Source organism: Momordica charantia (assembly GCF_013281855.1).
Source record: "Momordica charantia cultivar OHB3-1 chromosome 8 unlocalized genomic scaffold, Mcharantia_2.0 BLBB01000008.1, whole genome shotgun sequence".
Lineage (NCBI taxonomy): Eukaryota > Viridiplantae > Streptophyta > Magnoliopsida > Cucurbitales > Cucurbitaceae > Momordica > Momordica charantia.
Window position 1 is genome coordinate 7,762,285 of NW_028275166.1, and position 18,026 is coordinate 7,780,310.

Genomic DNA, 18,026 nt, shown 5'->3' on the forward strand with positions numbered 1-18,026 from the left:
CTCAAACCTATTTAAAAATTGTCTATCTTATTTATTTTATGTGATGTGTCTCTTTTGATGGATTATCCGAATAAAGTATATTTTTAATAAATATATAATAAATTTAAAAATAGGATAAGATAGTTTTATACTTTTTTTTATACAACGTGTGAGGGTGTGAATCAAACTCATGACCTCGTGGATTAGAGATATATGTCAAATACCGATAAACTATACTCACTTTGGCGATAGTTTTATACTTAATTTTAAAATAGACTAAGATAGTTTTCTATTAACTCTATTTAAATTATTAGAATACGTATTACCATTATTGTTACACCAGGAGGGTGTGAGAACATTTAAAATCAATTATATTTATAGTCAAATTAATTAAGAGATAGTTGGAAGTAGTTTTGTATCATTAATATTTTTAATATTAAAATCTAGAATAATTATTTATTTTATTATATTATTAACTATTTGTCACGTGGAGTTCAATAATTTTTTAAGCCTAACTTTTTATTAATCTAATTAATTGAAATAGACAATAGAAGATTTTTTAGTAATTTTAAGAATTTTTAAAGTGCTAATTAATTAAAAGAGATGCATCAAAATAAATAAGAGAGATAATTGGAACGGTTTGAACAATAAGATTATTGGGAGACACTAAAAAAATAAGGAACTTAGATGGGTAGAGAGAGGTGAGAGATAGAGTTAATGAAAAGTAACATTAATGGGAGAGATGAAATTTGATGAGGTGATGATAGAGGGGAGAGAGGGTTTCATTAGAGAGAGAAATTTTGATTGACGGGAGAACAAAAATGAAACTAAGGATAAATTAGATATTATATAAATAATCAAGGTTACAATCATCCCATAAATATTTCTTCCACCTTCGTACTTTTTAATATATGTATAATAGATATAATATTTTCACGATCACCTACTTTCCTTTACTTTAGTTAGCATTTATTATTTATAGTTGAAAAATACTTGGTTCTTTCAGTAATGAAGAAAAACATGATCCTCCTCACTATTAAATATTTGACAACTCATTATTATTTAAAAAAAGTTTACTTTTTTTGTATTTTTATCTCATCATTGTCAAATATTTAAGGGTGAGGATGACAAGGTACATCTTAAGGAGCCAAGTATTTTAATTTATTATTTAATGATTTTTATTTCTCATTTCTAATTTTTGAAAAACATAAATATTTGTTAATTAATTTTCTTCTCCTTTCTAAAATTTGATACAAATTCTGGAAAGAAATCAATAGTTTCTGGTTGATTGTTTCTATATATTTTTTAAAAACATGGATAAAAAATGCATTATTTTAATATTTTTATTTATAAACGGCATAATAAATATAACTATTATGGGTGGCTTATTAGTACAAATGTACTAGGATTAATTAAAATGGAATGAGTTTAAATCTCATGTTGTCCCATGAGAATCGAAGTGCGTAAGAAAAAATCAAATAAAAAGCAAGAAACAAAACCTCGTATGTTATTAACAAAAAATAAAAAATATATATTTAGAAATTGAGATATTCAATGAAAATCTCTCACCTAAATAAATGTCAAAGCTTAGAGAGTAGGATGAAATTTAAATCTTATTTAATTAAGTGAAATAATGAAATCAATATTTATTATCTAACTACTTTCTTTTTTTTTAATATCATATAACTACTTATTAAAAGATATATATATTGAAAATCTTTCCTAGCCAATCACAAGTCATAGATGGGGCAAAAGCCTTGAAAATAATTTCAGGCAAACGTACGTACCGCTGAAAGGGACAAGGGGCCCACCCACCACCTCTCTGACCAAACAGCCCCTACCCATGTTTTGTAATTACAGTTTTGCCACCAAGATTACCGCCGATTCTAATAGATTTCTCATTCGGAGCACAAGATATCGCGTTCCACGAGATAAAATGAATAGAAGCTCGATAATTGGTATATATCCTCTCATATCGCAATCATGAACCGTAATACTGTATCACGTGATATAATAAGTAACGCATCTCCCCGAGTGGGCCCCAGTGGCAGGCTGTGTAATATTTGGAAAAATCTGAGGGCCAAATTGTAGGGTCACTCTTCCAAGAAATCTTGTCGTTTATTGGGGGATCTGAGCGAGTGATTTAATTTTAATTTTAAAATGTGTTTTTATTTATTTATTTTTCTTAATTTTGAAAGCTGGGAAGCTATTGATAATTCGCCGCCACCGTCCGATGAACGGAGGATTTGACGGAGATGGTTGACATTTGGACGAATCCAACGGTTAGGAAAGTGAGCAAGACAGATCTGGAAAATTATTTAATTTAGGTTCAAAATCTTTCTACTTCTAATAATTGGTAGATGTTCCAAATACAAAATATAGAGATCGGGTAAATTTGGGATATTTTTTTTAAAGTACTTTTTAGTGTAACACTTTCTTAGGCAACTCTTGGGCGAGAAGAAAATAAATGAAAACTTTATTCTACCAACATTTATTTTCTCAAATTCTTTTAACTATGCTCTCGAGTCATTTTTATAAACATATTTGAACCCTCTCATTTGTAGTTTTATTATAAAATTTAAGTCTTCGACAATTATTAAATTTCATTATTTCTAAATTATGTTAGAAACATTCTTAAAATTGTATAAAAATTTTAAAAATAATGAAAACAAATCTCTGGTTTATTGTTCTCGTTTTCAAAATTTTTTTAACATAAATATAAATATTGTTTTATCATTATTGAGTTTATAGTTTCGGGAGCTATGGAATTTTGGTCGAGATAAGTGTCTGAGTTATTTAAACTATATTGAGGTTGACATTTATTACGTCTACATTAGTAATAATTTTTATTATTTATCGATTCGAGATATTATGAAAATGTTGATTTCAATATTGATATAAATGTTTGACATATTTTAATATTGCCTTTTCAAATAAATTATCGTAGGCAGGTGCCACACCGGATAAAATCCCTCGCGAGTGAAAATCGCCTCCTCGAGAACTGTTTTTCTTTCTTTTTCTTTTATTTTTTTTAATTATTTAAAAAAATTTCCTTTTTCTACTTTTCTTACACAGCTTACAGATTCCGCGCCGATGAACTCGACAAAATGAAGCCGGCTAAGTGGGGCCCACCGGAACTGCACTTATTACACCTTGCGACTGTAGTTATACCGATAGCTTATCGAATAATTTTTCTTATTTTATCCGTTGATAAGCCACTGTGCTTATCATCTGCTTTAGCTGTCTCCTGGTCCCTATATAAAATCACCATTTCTGCAAGTTCATGTAATTTGAGAGAGAGAGAGAGAAAGAGAGAAGCTAGGAGAGAGAAATTGGAGAAGAAAGTGAAAGTCTTCATTCTTAGAGAGAGAGAGAGAAGGGGGAAAAATTTTAGAGAGAGAAAGCTTCTCTAAGCTCTCTCTGTTTCTGAGTTTCTGTTTTTTTTTTTTTTGTTCTCTGAAGTCTGAAGCGGCCCTTCTATGGTTTGTTCTCGTTTCGGCTTCAAGGTAGGAGGAGCCTCTCTCTCTCTCTCTCTCTCTCTCTTTCAATTTTCCCTTCTCTCTGTTCGTTGAATCTATTACTTTAAGATAATTTGCTTTTTTCTGGATGTGTAATTTTTTTTTTCTTTTTATGCTTGACCTGCTATAATCCTCTCTCTCTCTTTTTTCTCCCTCTTCATTTTTTTTTAGGTGCATCTTCGATTCTCGTAGGGTTTAAAGCCGCTTTATCTGTACATAGAAACCCTAAAATTATTTTTACTTTTGGACCAATTTTAAGTCGCTGCAATGACTCTTAGCTGTTTTTGTCATAATTACCTCTCGGATTTTGTTTCTATTGGTTGGTTGCTGGAGGTAATTTATGGCATCGTTCTGATAATCGGTCTGGGATTTTTCAAGATTTACTGGGTTTTTTTTTCGTTGTTTGATTCTTGAGGTATTTTACTCGATCTCTAACATTTCTCTGTTTATTTTGTTTAATTTTGATTTTCCCCAGATCTAGCGGTTTTTTCTGCTAATACTGATCAAGACGGAGGCGGTAGTGATGTCGTCCCTCAGTAGGGAGCTGGTATTCTTGATCTTACAGTTTCTCGATGAGGAAAAATTTAAGGAGACAGTTCACAAGTGGGTTATTTTAGTTTTTATATTTATATTTATTTTTGTTTGTGCCTTTTTTTTATTTTTTTTTCTGGATTAATTTGTCTTTCAGAATTTGGTGCTTAAATTTGCAGCATTAATTGCTTTTATTTTTGAAAATAGGCTTGAACAGGAATCTGGGTTTTACTTCAATATGAAATATTTTGAGGATGAGGTTCACAACGGGAACTGGGACGAAGTTGAGAGATACCTCTCTGGGTTTACGAAAGTAGATGATAATCGCTATTCTATGAAAATATTTTTTGAGATTAGGAAGCAGAAGTATCTTGAGGCATTGGACAAGTAAGCTCACATTTCCCATTTTGGTGGTATTCTGTGGTTCTATATTTGGAGTTAGCTTTCCTGGGTTCCATTTTAGTGAGTTTTCTCAATTGTATCAGGCACGACCGCTCCAAGGCAGTAGATATTTTAGTGAAGGATTTAAAAGTTTTTTCCACGTTTAATGAAGAACTTTTCAAGGAGATTACTCAGCTATTGACGTTGGAGAATTTTAGGTATTGGCATTGTTACTTCAATGGGATATGATTTTTGCAGAAGAGCTAGTTGGTTATGCCTTGCCTTATTACAGGGAAAATGAACAACTGTCGAAGTATGGTGATACGAAGTCTGCTCGAGCAATTATGTTGGTTGAGCTGAAGAAGCTAATTGAAGCAAATCCTTTATTCCGTGATAAATTGCAGTTTCCCCACCTTAAAAATTCGAGACTGCGTACTCTTATTAATCAGAGGTGATTTATCCCGTATTTCCAGTTCTTATTCCACCAACTATTGGAATTCTTAAAATAGTTTAATGTAGTGTATTCCTCCCCCAATTCCCCAATGTACACACATTTTTTGGTTCAAGACTTATTGAAATTGTGGACTTACAATTTTTTGTTAACTTTCTATCATTCCTCAATGACATTTTCGTGTTCAAAACTCAAAACTATTTATCATTTGTATTTAATGTATAAACCAAACACTAAGTCAATCTGTAAATTGCAGCTTAAATTGGCAGCATCAACTTTGTAAAAACCCTAGACCAAATCCAGATATTAAAACCCTTTTTGTGGATCATTCTTGTGGACAACCAAATGGTGCTCGGGCTCCGTCACCTGCAAACAACCCACTTCTTGGATCCTTACCCAAACCTGGAGGATTTCCTCCTCTTGGTGCTCATGGGGTTCGTTATCTGTTGTAATTGCTAATCTCATTGACTTTTTTCTGAGTATTGAAACATGCACCTTAAAGTATTGTGTTTTTCTGTTCAGCCTTTTCAGCCTACAGCAGCACCAGTTCCAGCACCACTTGCTGGTTGGATGTCCAATCCCTCAGCTGTTACTCATCCTGCAGTTTCCGGTGGAGGTGCCATTGGTCTTGGTGCTCCATCTATCCCAGGTAACTTTATTTCCCAAGTATTTTGTTGGTGCTATGAAGTTTTTGTCTTACCATGCTGATGTTAGCTACTATAACGGTCTTGTATAATTGAGATTTTTCATTCCTTTGGTAGCTGCTTTGAAACACCCGCGGACTCCTCCAACTAACCCTTCTGTAGACTATCCTTCTGCGGACTCTGATCATGTTTCTAAAAGGCCAAAACCTATTGGGATGTCTGATGAGGTACTTCGGTTTTGCTTTTATTTTACTTGCACGAATTCTAATCTGAATACTGGCATGTCTCTCAGTGCCCAGCTTATTGCCATGTTCTAACTGCCGCTTACTTTCATATTATGAAGGTAAATCTACCAGTTAATGTTCTGCCAGTATCATTTGCTGGTCATGGTCATGCACAAGCTTTTAATGCACCGGATGATTTGCCAAAGACTGTTATACGAACACTGAATCAAGGGTCATCTCCGATGAGCATGGATTTTCATCCTGTCCAACAAACTTTGCTTCTTGGTATATTTAAATTTATTTTGTATAATCCATGTAGATGGTATGTTTCTTTATTTTGGTATTCACATGAAAATTGACGAATAATGAAGAAAATTCTGTTTCCAGTTGGCACAAATGTGGGTGAAATAGGGTTGTGGGAAGTTGGATCTAGGGAGCGACTTGTTTCAAAGAGTTTCAAAGTCTGGGATCTCAATGCATGTTCAATGCCTTTGCAGGTATTAGTTGTTTTGTTTGTTAACATTGCAGAATAAATTATATCACAAATAATGAAATCTGAGTTTATCTTGATGAATTCCAGTCAGCTCTACTTAAAGAGCCCGATGTATCGGTTAACCGTGTTATTTGGAGCCCTGATGGTTCATTATTTGGTAAGATTGTTAGTTTCCCTGTAAATTTTATGTCAATGAAATGTGTGTTGATTGTTGAATGAATGGTGATCATGTATAGGTGTTGCCTATTCAAGGCACATTGTTCAAATATACTCTTATCATGGGGGTGATGACTTGCGACAGCACCTGGAGGTGTGTATGATTAAGAGTACTGTATCTATAGTTTACTCTTCCCTTCTTAAAATATGACACGGGAATTTGTGAATCAGATTGATGCTCATATTGGCGGAGTCAATGATCTAGCATTCTCCAATCCCAATAAACAACTTTGTGTCATAACGTGTGGGGATGACAAAACCATTAAAGTAAGTTATTTATTTGTTTTTACGACCTTACTTGACCAACATCTATTCTTGAAGTTGTATGATTGTGTCCTTGAGGTCTAAAGTTAACTATTTCAAATTTATGGGTGGGGAAAGGGATTCCATTTGTTGATGATTCTTTTCTTCTTGGATGTTGTTAGGTCTGGGATGCTGGCAATGGTACAAGACAGTATACATTTGAAGGCCATGAGGCTCCGGTTTACTCTGTTTGTCCTCATTACAAGGAAAACATTCAGGTTAGCCCTTGATGTGCAACCTGTGTTTTTGCAAGGCTTCTTGACATATCCTGCTTAATCTGATGCATATATGTTTCGTTTCTCTTAGTTCATCTTTTCAACAGCACTGGATGGAAAGATAAAGGCATGGCTGTATGATAATATGGGCTCGCGAGTTGATTATGATGCTCCTGGACGTTGGTGCACCACCATGGCTTACAGTGCAGATGGAACGAGGTAAGCAATAATTATTCAACTGTATCGGGAATACTTGCACTTAGCAATTGTCGGTGCATGGTAAAGAGTTATACGGCATCTTTATTTCTATCTCGCTTTAATGGTTTGGTGATGGATGTATTAGGCTCTTTTCATGTGGGACAAGTAAAGATGGAGAGTCTTATATTGTTGAGTGGAATGAGAGCGAAGGAGCCGTTAAGAGAACTTATCAAGGGTTCCGCAAGCGGTCTCTAGGCGTTGTACAATTTGATACAACCAAAAACCGGTTTTTGGCTGCTGGTGATGATTTCTCCATTAAATTCTGGGACATGGACAATGTTCAACTTTTGACAACTGTAGATGCTGAGGGAGGACTCCCAGTAAGTTCTCTTGCAAATCAATTGAAAAAAAAAACAGATTGTAATTGACATTTTCTTACTGTTTCCTGTTCATTCCCTTAATATCAAAGGCAAGTCCACGCATCCGCTTTAACAAGGATGGCACCCTTCTAGCTGTTTCTGGCAACGAGAATGGAATTAAAATCTTGGCAAATGTGGATGGAATCCGGCTATTGCGAACATTTGAGAATCTTTCATATGATGCATCTAGAACGTCAGAGGCTGGAACAAAGGTAGTTCCATTGTTTGGTAAATTAATATGACTCCTCACCCATATTGTTAACCGTTTTGCTTAAATTTCTAATTAATTTTGATCAAAATTTGCAGCCCACAATAAATCCAATTTCAGCTGCTGCAGCCGTAGCAGCAGCAGCAGCAGCTGGTAGTGCCAGTCTTGCCGATAGAGGTGCCTCTGTCGTCAGTATAGCTGGAGTGGTTAGTGTTGATTAATAGCATATTAATGTTTTTCTATAGAATAGATTATGACACGATGAGTTCATATTTATATTTCTAATTCATTTAACATCAAGCATATTAACCTGCCAGGCCGGAGATGCACGAAGTTTGGGGGATGTGAAACCTAGACTTCCTGAAGATTCCAATGACAAGTCAAAGATTTGGAAGCTCACTGAAATTAATGAACCATCTCAATGTAGATCTTTGAGGCTTCCTGAGAATCTAAGAGTAAATAAGGTAATAAGTCATTCTCACTATAGGACAACCCCCCCTCCAATCTGCTCAATCTAAAAAAAGCACTTCATCATGTCGCCAATTATTGGCTAATAAGGATGAATTGGAGAACCTCATATCACGATTCCTGAAAGAATTTGATTGTAAGTGGATTTAAGAGTTTAATTAGTTGGCTTGGCATAACCAATATGCTTCTAGAATTAGCTATTCTATGTGCTTCTAAAAGAAAACAGAGTTTATTATTATTCTTATTTCTTTATTTTCACAGTAGAGTGGCTCATTATTTGCTTTTGGCAGTTTAAGATTTGCTAGGGAATCCTTTGTGTTTCTTCCGTCTCTAACTATGCCGCCTTGATACTCATAGATATCTAGGTTGATCTACACAAATTCTGGAAGTGCAATCTTAGCATTGGCATCAAATGCAATTCACCTGCTATGGAAGTGGGCTCGAAGTGAACGTAATTCAACCGGCAAGGTGTAATAAAATATTATGTTCTTAATTTTCTGTCTGCTATCTTTAGCCCTTTTATTTAGACATCAGAGTCTAAATTTCTGTGTATCTATATAATCAGTAACTTTTCATCTTGTAGGCAACTGCAAACGTTTTGCCTCAATTATGGCAACCCTCCAGTGGCATTCTAATGACCAATGACGTTGCTGACACTAGTCCGGAAGAGGCTGTGCCCTGTTTTGCTTTATCCAAAAACGATTCTTACGTCATGTCAGCATCTGGTGGAAAGATTTCCCTCTTCAATATGATGACATTTAAGGTAACTTACTAATCTTCAATGGAGTGGTCGTTTTTTGCCTTTTCAGTTATACCTACCTATCTTAACCTTGTTAACTGCAGACAATGACAACTTTCATGCCGCCTCCTCCTGCTGCCACATTCCTTGCTTTCCACCCACAAGATAACAATATAATTGCCATTGGCATGGATGATTCCACAATTCAAATTTATAATGTCCGCGTGGATGAGGTATAGTACCGTCTATAACCACCTATTCTCTTAAACCCTGTGACACTTTGTTTTGTTAATCAACCTTTGGTTAATTCAGGTAAAGAGCAAGCTTAAAGGCCACTCTAAGAGAATAACTGGCTTGGCCTTCTCTCATGTACTGAATGTGCTAGTTTCATCCGGAGCTGACGCACAGGTATTGCTAATCCCATCGCATCTGTTCTGTGGATAGCTTTTTGTTGTGTGGTTTTGCTGTTCTGATAAGTAGCGATGGTGGCATTGGGGGCAAGGGTTCAAATCCCATGGTGGCCATTTTCTATTGTTTTTTGGCAATGGTAAGTTGTTGCTCCGTGAGATCATGATACTAGGAAGAAAAGTAGCAATCTGATTATGTGGCAAATTGCACTTCGACTGAAGATCGACCCAGTACGAATGTACTTGTAATTCTTGCTCTGCCATTTATTTCAGCTTCTTAGAGAATTTTGAAGACTTTGTTACTTGGTTCATTTCATAGATACATGCGATAATGCTTCCCTCATGTCTAAGCCTATCAATATTTGACTCCTTAGATTATAGCTATTTATTTATTTGTCGTTCATTCAGCTTTGCGTGTGGAACTCTGATGGATGGGAGAAGCAGAAAACGAGATTCTTGCAACTTCCAAGTGGGAGGCCACCATCATCACAGTCCGACACTCGTGTACAGTTTCATCAGGACCAGATACACTTTCTAGTTGTGCATGAGACGCAGATTGCTATATATGAGACGACAAAACTGGAGTGTGTAAAGCAGGTTCTTATTTTTACCCTCCTTTCCTGTCTGTTCGTCTGTTTTTGTTTTGGAAGCAATGCCTTACCTCCTTTTCTTTTGTTGATTCACATTTTAGTGGATGCCACGGGAATCATCTGCACCAATCTCTCATGCGACGTTCTCTTGCGACAGTCAAATGATATACGCTAGCTTCTTGGATGCAACGGTCTGTGTGTTTAGCGTTGCTAGTCTCAGATTACGGTGTCGAATTAGTCCTTCGGCTTATCTTCCTGCTAGCGTGAGGTATTTCTCTCTCTACTTTGCAGTTTTGGTACATACCTCCTTTTAAGGGAACACATAAGCTGAGGAAGGTTTTCTCTAATGATGAGCTCTTGGAATGGGCATGATGACTTAAGTCTGTTAGATGATTTCCACTTGTACGATCACCTGTTCGACATATCGAATATTGATTAATAGAAGTCGTTGCTGTATATTTCTTTTATTTTTGAAAACTTAGGATGAGTAAAAAGTATATGGATGATGTGATACTATTTCTCGGTTCACAGTAGCTGATGCTTGATGTGATAAAAAAGTATGAAATAATGATGTGATACTACTTTTCTTTTCTACTTGTTTCGGAAAGGTTTCCATTCTTATTTCTCATTTTCATGTTCCAAAAATGGAAGAGAGATCAGATCGACTGTGCTATTCAAATTTCAAACCCGTTATGTCAATATTTGCTGACTTTTGATTCCACCTGTTCTTTTCAGCAATGCTTCCGTACAACCACTAGTGATTGCAGCACATCCCCAAGAAGCAAACCAATTTGCTTTAGGGCTGTCGGATGGCGGGGTTCATGTCTTCGAGCCTCTCGAATCAGAAGGGAAATGGGGCGTGCCTCCACCCGTCGAAAACGGGTCAGCATCAAGCGTGCCAACGACCCCATCAGTGGGAGCTTCAGGTTCAGATCAAGCCCCAAGATGATCGAGAAGCTGGCACGAGTACTTTTACATGCTTGGTTGCTGGCCCTCCTTCCAACTTTAGGTATACTTCAGAATTTAACTGGTTGACCCCTTATTTTTCTCCTTGGAACAATTTGTTAGCCATGTTGTTTGTATGCTGTAATTTTTCTTCTTTCTTTTGGTGGTTGATTTTTCCATTTCCCAGTTTGTTGTTCATGATATGTAGTTTTACTCAAGGAAACAGCAAAAGGTGTAGATTTTATCTTCTTTCCTCAGATTCTATGTAACTTCACATTCTGCAGGAGTATTACTAATAGTCAAATGACCCTTCTTACTCATAAAATCTTCTCTCAAATTTCTTCTCTTCCTTCAATTACCATTTACAGACAGCTCCACCTTTACATTTACATTTACTGCTATGTTTTATATTATTTACTTTTGATTTATTTTTCCCACTTTGTACTTTTTAACTTTGGTCTAGGGTTGAGATTTTTTTTTACTCGACCTAATTGTTTGGATTGCAAATTTGTTTATTTAACTCGAACAAGCCAAATAAGTGTATTGGAAAATACTCAGATGAGTAAAATTGACATAAAAGTTGGAAGTTGCAATGAATATGAATGTTACAAATGAAAGATACATGACGATAGAAGAAAAGTAAGCTCGTCTCAACAAGAGAGAAAGGTGAACTAGACATATGAAATAATGCTAACGTGAGCTATGCTCGGTTGGCTTCATTACGATATTTTATTTAAAAAGAAAACAAGAAAAAATTTGTTTTAAAAATGACATTGGAATAGACCTTACATTTCTCTATCTCATTTGATGTCTTCATACACTTTAGTTCTGTGTCTTTATATTTTTTAGCATTATATTTGTTTACCCAGCCATTATATCTATTTACTCTTTAAAATTAAGATATCGCTCCTCTCTAATTTATAGGTGTTAACAGGCAGTTTAGCTCGAAAAACATATATTTTTGACCCAAAAGATAGAAAGTCCGAATATTCACCCTCATATATTAAACTAAACAAATTGATTTTGGGTAAATGTTCTTGGACATTGGAGAAGAAAGAAAAAAAGATTGTAAAGTTAATTTTGATTAAGTAATTAAAACAAAACCCAGAATGAAACATTCTACGAGTGAATCCAGATTCCAGTCCCAGTCGCCGGCCTGCAGAATTTTACAATTCAGAAAAGAAAAAGGAAAAAAGGATTAAGAAATTGGAAACTTTCCCAAGAAAATGGAAGGAAGTATCTAGAGGCAGACTTCTTGTACGCAATGGAATGCGCCAATTGAGAAGCGTCCTGAATTAAACCTTCAAAATTCTGATAACCCTTTATCTTCTTCGCTCTGAAGAACCCCCAAAAGGTTCAGAAATCCCCTTTCGCTGCTGCCATGGCAATGGGTTCCATTTCTCTTAACACAGCTACCAGCTTTTTGAGCCTCACTTCAAGGCGCGCGAACCAGATTTCTTCTAACTTTACATCTCGCTCCTTGAGCTTCACTCTGAGGTCTTTTCAATCGAGAACTGTGGCCGTCAATTTTCCTGTCGCGTCGAGGCGGGGCTTGCGAAGATTCTCGGTCGCTTCGACGGCCGCACCGACGTCCGAGAGCGATGATTCTGATGTTTTGACGAAGATTCCGCCCGACGACCGGATTCCGGCTACGATTATTACCGGATTTTTGGGTTCTGGGAAGGTATGGATTTTCTCTCTTTTCCCGGCTGTATTGGGCCGTTTTAGTTCTCTGTGAAAACTAGGGAAAATTAAGTAGAATTGGCAGCGATGTTTTAGTGTCTTACGCTATTTGGACTGTGATTGAGGGAGTGTTTTTGTTAAAATAACAGTTCAGAAAGCATAGTTCAAATCTTAAGAACGGAGCTTACTGATGATGATGGATTTCACTTGGCATTCCTGAAGTTTCTGTTTATTTCCATCTGTGTCTTGTAGATCCTTGTTTTGGGTTTTTGCCAATATGCCTTTCGTCTTTGAAGAAGAAAAAATGCCTCGGAAATGAAATTTTCTGTCAACTACTTTGGGGAGAATAAGTTATAGTTTCTTTTAGTTTCTTCCAATGGACTGTGAATTGAATGATTCTTTGGAAATATCTAAGAGTAATTTTGGTTCTGCTTGCATCTGGAACTTTGCAGACAACGTTACTTAACCATATCTTGACAGCAGAGCACGGGAAGCGAATTGCAGTAATTGAAAATGAGGTACAATATAGAACTTTCCATGTCTGATCGTGCGGTTCCTTCTGGATTGTATATAAATGTTGCATTGTGTTTTACACCACAGTTTGGAGAAGTAGATATTGATGGTTCTTTGGTTGCTGCAAAAACTACTGGTGCTGAGGACATTATCATGTTGAATAATGGATGTCTTTGCTGCACTGTGAGGGGCGATCTTGTTCGGATGATATCGGAGCTGGTTAATAAGAAGAAAGGGAAATTTGACCATATTGTGATTGAGACTACAGGTACGAACTCGAAGAGTCCCCAATTAGGAATTCGTTATGTAGTAATTAATGCATGTTGGTCCTATCCATGAAGATTTCCATTTCCCGTGGTCTTGTGCTCTTAAAGTTAGCTGCATGGACTAGTTACTTTCCTTAGGATGTGTAATGTTATAGTAACTGGATGTGACATTTTCTTTTATGTTCTATTACCTCATTGGAATATGTAGGATTGGCAAATCCATCACCAATCATTCAGACGTTTTACGCTGAGGACTCGGTTTTTAATGATGTGAAGTTGGATGGTGTTGTCACTTTAGTTGATGCCAAACATGCTGCATTCCACTTGGACGAAGTTAAGCCAGAAGGAGTTGTGAATGAGGCTGTAGAACAAATTGCTTATGCCGATCGAATCATAGTAAACAAGGTATTCATGATTGATGACTTTTTTAGCCCCTAGAAATCTAATATTCAAACAACTCGTCTTAATTTGAGAGTAAGGTTTTCTCAAACCCAAGCTTGTTCACAATTTATGCACAAAAAATTCAAAGCCATCATTTTCCTGTTTGGTGGTAACTTGATAGAATGTCTGCTTGTTACTTTGTTTTTAAGGATTGTGCATTCAAGGTTAATGTCTGTCCTCCCAACTGATAGTGCAACTTAGAAATTTGGCTCTGGCATTCTAAGCTAGGCACCGAGCTTCCTTCCTAACATGCTATTATGCCTCTTTTCGGTATCGTATTAACCAAAAAAAATTCAGCAACCTTGAATATTCTACTTTAGATTAATTTCAGTTTTAGCTCAAAATGCTTGGCTAATTCATGAACTGTATGACACTAGACTGATCTTGTTGGCGAGCCACAAATTGCCGATCTGGTCCAGCGGATAAAGGTTGGTATCTTTATCTTAGCATTATCTTATTTCATTGATTCATTAGCTTCTGAATACATCATTTATATTTCTTTTTCCTTCCGAGAATAGAAAATAAATGGGATGGCTCAACTGAAGAGGACAAAGTTTGGCAAGGTTGACTTGGATTATGTTCTTGGGATAGGAGGCTTTGATTTGGAGAGGTGGTTCCTTCCCATTGACAACTATTTGAATTGTCATTGAAAGAACTGATTCTTTTGTTGTCACTTTTTCAGTATGTAAACAATAATAGACTCCTGTCACCAATAATTTAAGGGGGAAAAAATAAGTCTTGTTAGATAAAAGTATTCAGTTTGGCTCACTCCTGCATGAATTTGTTTGGTTAAGTTTGGATCTCCTTCTCATCCGTATTTCATGTTTACAGGATAGATAGTGCTGTTGATACTGAATCGAGGGAAGAACATGCCAATCATAGCCACCATGACGATCACGACCATGACCACGATCACGACCATGACCATCATCATCATCATGAACATGACCACAATCATGGTAAAATTATGTGTTCATATAATCATGTCACATCCATTCTGCGTTTTTTAAATGTTATGTTTTATATAGAGCCATGCCACTCTTCAGTCCAATTGTCTTTTGGTGACTCTGCAATTTGATGATTCCGTTCATTCATGGATTATAGCTTCATGGTTCTTGCTTTCTATTCTCATGAAAATGGTGCATCATTCAGATTTGTTGTTGATATTTTGCCAATTTAGGATGCTTGAATAGATTGCTTCAGCATCTTGATCATGGGATTGTTGTAACAAGTCATTTCATTGGTACATTGTTACTTTTTCGATCTAACGTCATTTTTCAACTCTTTTATGCAGACCACCATTCACACGATCACGTGCACGATCCAGGCGTTTCTTCTGTCAGTATTGTCTGTGAAGGAATCTTGGATCTTGAGAAGGTTGGTGTGGAAATGGGTTTTTTCTGTTATCAAAACGAACTCTATAATCCTTCATAGATGTGGTATTTTATCAAGCCAACCATATTAAGAATGCCACAAGAGTATTTTCTTCTACTTCTACCATTGTTTCTTCATGGCTATACGTCGAGTTTTGCCCGTGCAAATGATTCTCACCTTTTTGTTGGTCTTGTTCAGGCAAACCTGTGGCTCGGTACATTATTGTTGGACCGAAGCGAAGACATATACCGGATGAAAGGACTTCTATCAGTTCAGGGCATGGATGAGAGATTCGTCTTTCAGGTGAGTGAAAGAAAAATCAATGAAACCAAATCAAATGCTTCACTAAGCCACCCAACAGAACTTGTTGAACTTCCGGAGCCCTTCCCTTCATTTTCTTGTCGGGATTTTTCTCGAGTTCGATAATAAGTTTTTTTTTGGCTGTTGGGTGTGGCAGGGTGTTCATGATATATTCCAAGGTTCGCCCGATCGATTATGGGGCAAGGATGAGCCGAGAATCAACAAGATTGTGTTTATAGGAAAAAACTTGGATGCAGAAGAGTTGGAGGCTGGGTTCAAAGCCTGTTTACTGTGATTGCCTTCTCTGTTCTTCCTATATGGCAACAGAACATGATTTTTGGAAGAAACTGCATTTGAAACATTAATACAGAGATTTTTTCCCCTTCATTGTGTTCTCCTTCGATATTACTATGGTATTAAATATCCGTCGACATGTTCATGTACCCTTGAGTTCGACATCGACACAAGCGGCAAAGCGATATTTCTATAATATTACAAAAAAATCGATAAAATGTGAAAAATATCAATAAAAAATTATTAATATAGATAGAATATTAATATTAATCCATTTTAATTTATTAGTTGAAATGTTTATTGGTTAATTTATATATATTTTATGAATTTTATAACCTTTCTATAAATATCTCGATATTTTTATTTGACATTTTCATCATCAAGATCGACATTTAAAATCTAAACTCTCGATGACTGCCTCCTCAATTTACTAACTAAAATAATGTCATATAGCTCAATTGGTTATATAACCTCAACAAAAAAATGTTGGGAACTTCAACCAAAAAGTTGGATCCTCCAATATTGTTAAAACCCTAAAAACAACTCATTTATTAAACTTTTTATAATTCAACGAAAAATAAAATTAAATGACAAGAAAAAAAAACCATATAAATTCGTAACTCCCACTGGTAGAAAGTTTCAGAATTGTGGCAACTTCCCCGATCGAAAAACTGCGAATTTCGAAGTCTCCGAATACGAATAATCAATCCCATTCTCCTTCAAAAGTTCTTCCAACAAATTTCTATCCCGCTCCGGCTCCTCACTCTCGCATTCGATCTCGTAATTTATTCCGAAATCGAAAATCGTTTCATCCAATTCCAGTTTCAATCCCTTCCATTCATAAACCTGCCTCACGTTCCTGAATCCTCCTAAACAAACAAATCCAATTTTCCCAATCCCATACTCTTCCCTCACTCTCTCCATTATCTTCGATGATTCAATTGATTGCAGGCGATCCGGATCGGCGACGCAGGCGCGGCCGACCGTCGGCTCGAGCGGCTCTTCGTGCTCCTCGATGCGGCTGATTCCGCCGGAGATTACAGGTTTCGCTTTGAGAGAGAGTACGCAGTGGCTGTCGTCGTCGTAGAATCGGATCCTGAGGACGGCGAGGTTGGAGTAGAGCTCGGCGTTCGCGCCGTCGAAGAAGACGTTCTCTTGAACGTGCGTTTTGAGGTGATATGAGGAGAGCAGATCGGAGAGTTTCTGGTGAGATGAAGAATCTGCGAGGCGAAGCTTTATCTCCACCTCCACTGGTACATTTACCTCCGAAACATGGCTTCTGATTCTCGATTCAATGCGGAGGGAAAGAGAAGGATTGTGTTTGGCTGCTGAGGAAACGGTAACGCGATTCTTTTTCTGGAGATTGTTCTTCGAGACGACGGTGGTACGACGAAGGAGACAGCAATCGCCGGAATTGGGAATCAATCGGAGACTCATTTTGGTGGTTGAGGGCAGAGAAAAGATTGGATTAGGGTTTGAATTTGTGAACCACGGACGATCCGATGAATTTTCCGGATGATTTTACAGATTAGATAAATAGGAACACACCTTCAACTGGAAAGCGAGTGAAACAAGAACTTCCTAATCTTCTTTTAATTCACTCTCAATTTAATCTTCAAATCTTTTAAAATTATCCGTTTAACAAAAATTTAAAATTTAAAATTCTCAAATTTAGTTTTATTGTATTATTATTTTATCAACTTATTAAATATGTGTACTAAGAAAAACATATTTAAATTAGGTTTATGTGAACAAAGTTCTAGCAAATTTTCTGTATATAACCTAATTGAAAATTTTCAATACATTGAGGGCAAAATCGAGAATTCCAAAAAGAATAAAGGATCAAATTGAAAAAAATCTTAAAGATTAGGAATCATTTGAGTGATTTTGTTACTTGAACTTTTACACTTTTTTAAAAAAGAAAAATTAATTTGTTTTTTTTTTAGTACAATTTAATTTTAGTTTTAGTCCTCAAACTTGATCTCTTCTTATTCTCTACCAATTTAGGACAAGACTTTTATAACCAAGAATAAATGTGAAATTTATTAAAAGCTGTAGAATTAAAATCAACTTTTTAAACTTAAAAGGATAGATAAAAACAAAGAGACCAAAATCAAGACTTTAAAAGATCATTGGTAAAAAAAAAACACACATATATATATATAGTAAAAGTAAACAATATAGAGGATCAAATATCCAAAAAGAAGAGAGATTAATGTTTCTTTT

At 36.0% G+C, this 18,026-nt stretch overlaps 3 protein-coding genes across 4 annotated transcripts; 2 read left to right on the forward strand and 1 right to left on the reverse strand.

The window, feature by feature from the left end:
• The first annotated feature begins 3,258 nt into the window (after window positions 1–3,258).
• Window positions 3,259–11,254, forward strand: LOC111020907 (protein TOPLESS). 2 transcript variants are annotated; one of them, XM_088126866.1, is made up of 27 exons: window positions 3,259–3,485; window positions 3,973–4,100; window positions 4,236–4,415; window positions 4,514–4,627; window positions 4,702–4,860; window positions 5,117–5,294; window positions 5,383–5,509; window positions 5,622–5,731; window positions 5,848–6,013; window positions 6,116–6,225; window positions 6,309–6,378; window positions 6,458–6,531; window positions 6,609–6,704; window positions 6,863–6,958; window positions 7,047–7,174; window positions 7,299–7,533; window positions 7,623–7,784; window positions 7,879–7,986; window positions 8,098–8,244; window positions 8,606–8,716; window positions 8,832–9,011; window positions 9,092–9,220; window positions 9,300–9,395; window positions 9,490–9,534; window positions 9,803–9,991; window positions 10,086–10,252; window positions 10,720–11,254. In XM_088126866.1, the coding sequence occupies exons 2-27, from the start codon at window positions 4,021–4,023 to the stop codon at window positions 10,931–10,933; spliced, it is 3,471 nt and encodes a 1,156-aa protein (XP_087982992.1). In that variant the 5' UTR covers window positions 3,259–3,485; window positions 3,973–4,020; the 3' UTR covers window positions 10,934–11,254. The 2 variants fall into 2 exon arrangements, with proteins under 2 accessions (XP_087982992.1, XP_022153396.1); XM_022297704.2 differs by lacking the exon at window positions 9,490–9,534.
• Window positions 11,255–12,045: 791 nt separating this feature from the next.
• Window positions 12,046–15,893, forward strand: PTAC17 (plastid transcriptionally active 17). The gene is made up of 10 exons (XM_022297797.2): window positions 12,046–12,613; window positions 13,065–13,130; window positions 13,213–13,393; window positions 13,600–13,796; window positions 14,210–14,260; window positions 14,351–14,442; window positions 14,664–14,791; window positions 15,127–15,209; window positions 15,405–15,509; window positions 15,664–15,893. Exons 1-10 carry the CDS (start codon window positions 12,311–12,313, stop codon window positions 15,799–15,801), a joined length of 1,344 nt encoding a protein of 447 aa, XP_022153489.1. The 5' UTR covers window positions 12,046–12,310; the 3' UTR covers window positions 15,802–15,893.
• Window positions 15,894–16,322: 429 nt separating this feature from the next.
• On the reverse strand, window positions 16,323–17,568 carry LOC111020925 (triphosphate tunnel metalloenzyme 3). Its single transcript, XM_022297721.2, has one exon. It carries the CDS (start codon window positions 17,235–17,237, stop codon window positions 16,440–16,442), a length of 798 nt encoding a protein of 265 aa, XP_022153413.1. The 5' UTR covers window positions 17,238–17,568; the 3' UTR covers window positions 16,323–16,439.
• Window positions 17,569–18,026: the final 458 nt, after the last annotated feature.

What these genes read in the sequence shown, in the direction of transcription:
- LOC111020925 (XM_022297721.2), bottom strand. Translation starts at nt 17,237, where the DNA reads ATGAGTCTCCGATTGATTCCCAATTCCGGCGATTGCTGTCTCCTTCGT.
- PTAC17 (XM_022297797.2), top strand. Translation starts at nt 12,311, where the DNA reads ATGGCAATGGGTTCCATTTCTCTTAACACAGCTACCAGCTTTTTGAGC. An exon ending in ATCGAATCATAGTAAACAAG is followed by an intron (nt 13,797 to 14,209) that starts GTATTCATGATT and finishes GTATGACACTAG; the next exon opens with ACTGATCTTGTTGGCGAGCC. An exon ending in ATGAGAGATTCGTCTTTCAG is followed by an intron (nt 15,510 to 15,663) that starts GTGAGTGAAAGA and finishes TGGGTGTGGCAG; the next exon opens with GGTGTTCATGATATATTCCA.
- LOC111020907 (XM_088126866.1), top strand. Translation starts at nt 4,021, where the DNA reads ATGTCGTCCCTCAGTAGGGAGCTGGTATTCTTGATCTTACAGTTTCTC. An exon ending in TGGTGCTCCATCTATCCCAG is followed by an intron (nt 5,510 to 5,621) that starts GTAACTTTATTT and finishes TTCCTTTGGTAG; the next exon opens with CTGCTTTGAAACACCCGCGG. An exon ending in CCCTGATGGTTCATTATTTG is followed by an intron (nt 6,379 to 6,457) that starts GTAAGATTGTTA and finishes GATCATGTATAG; the next exon opens with GTGTTGCCTATTCAAGGCAC.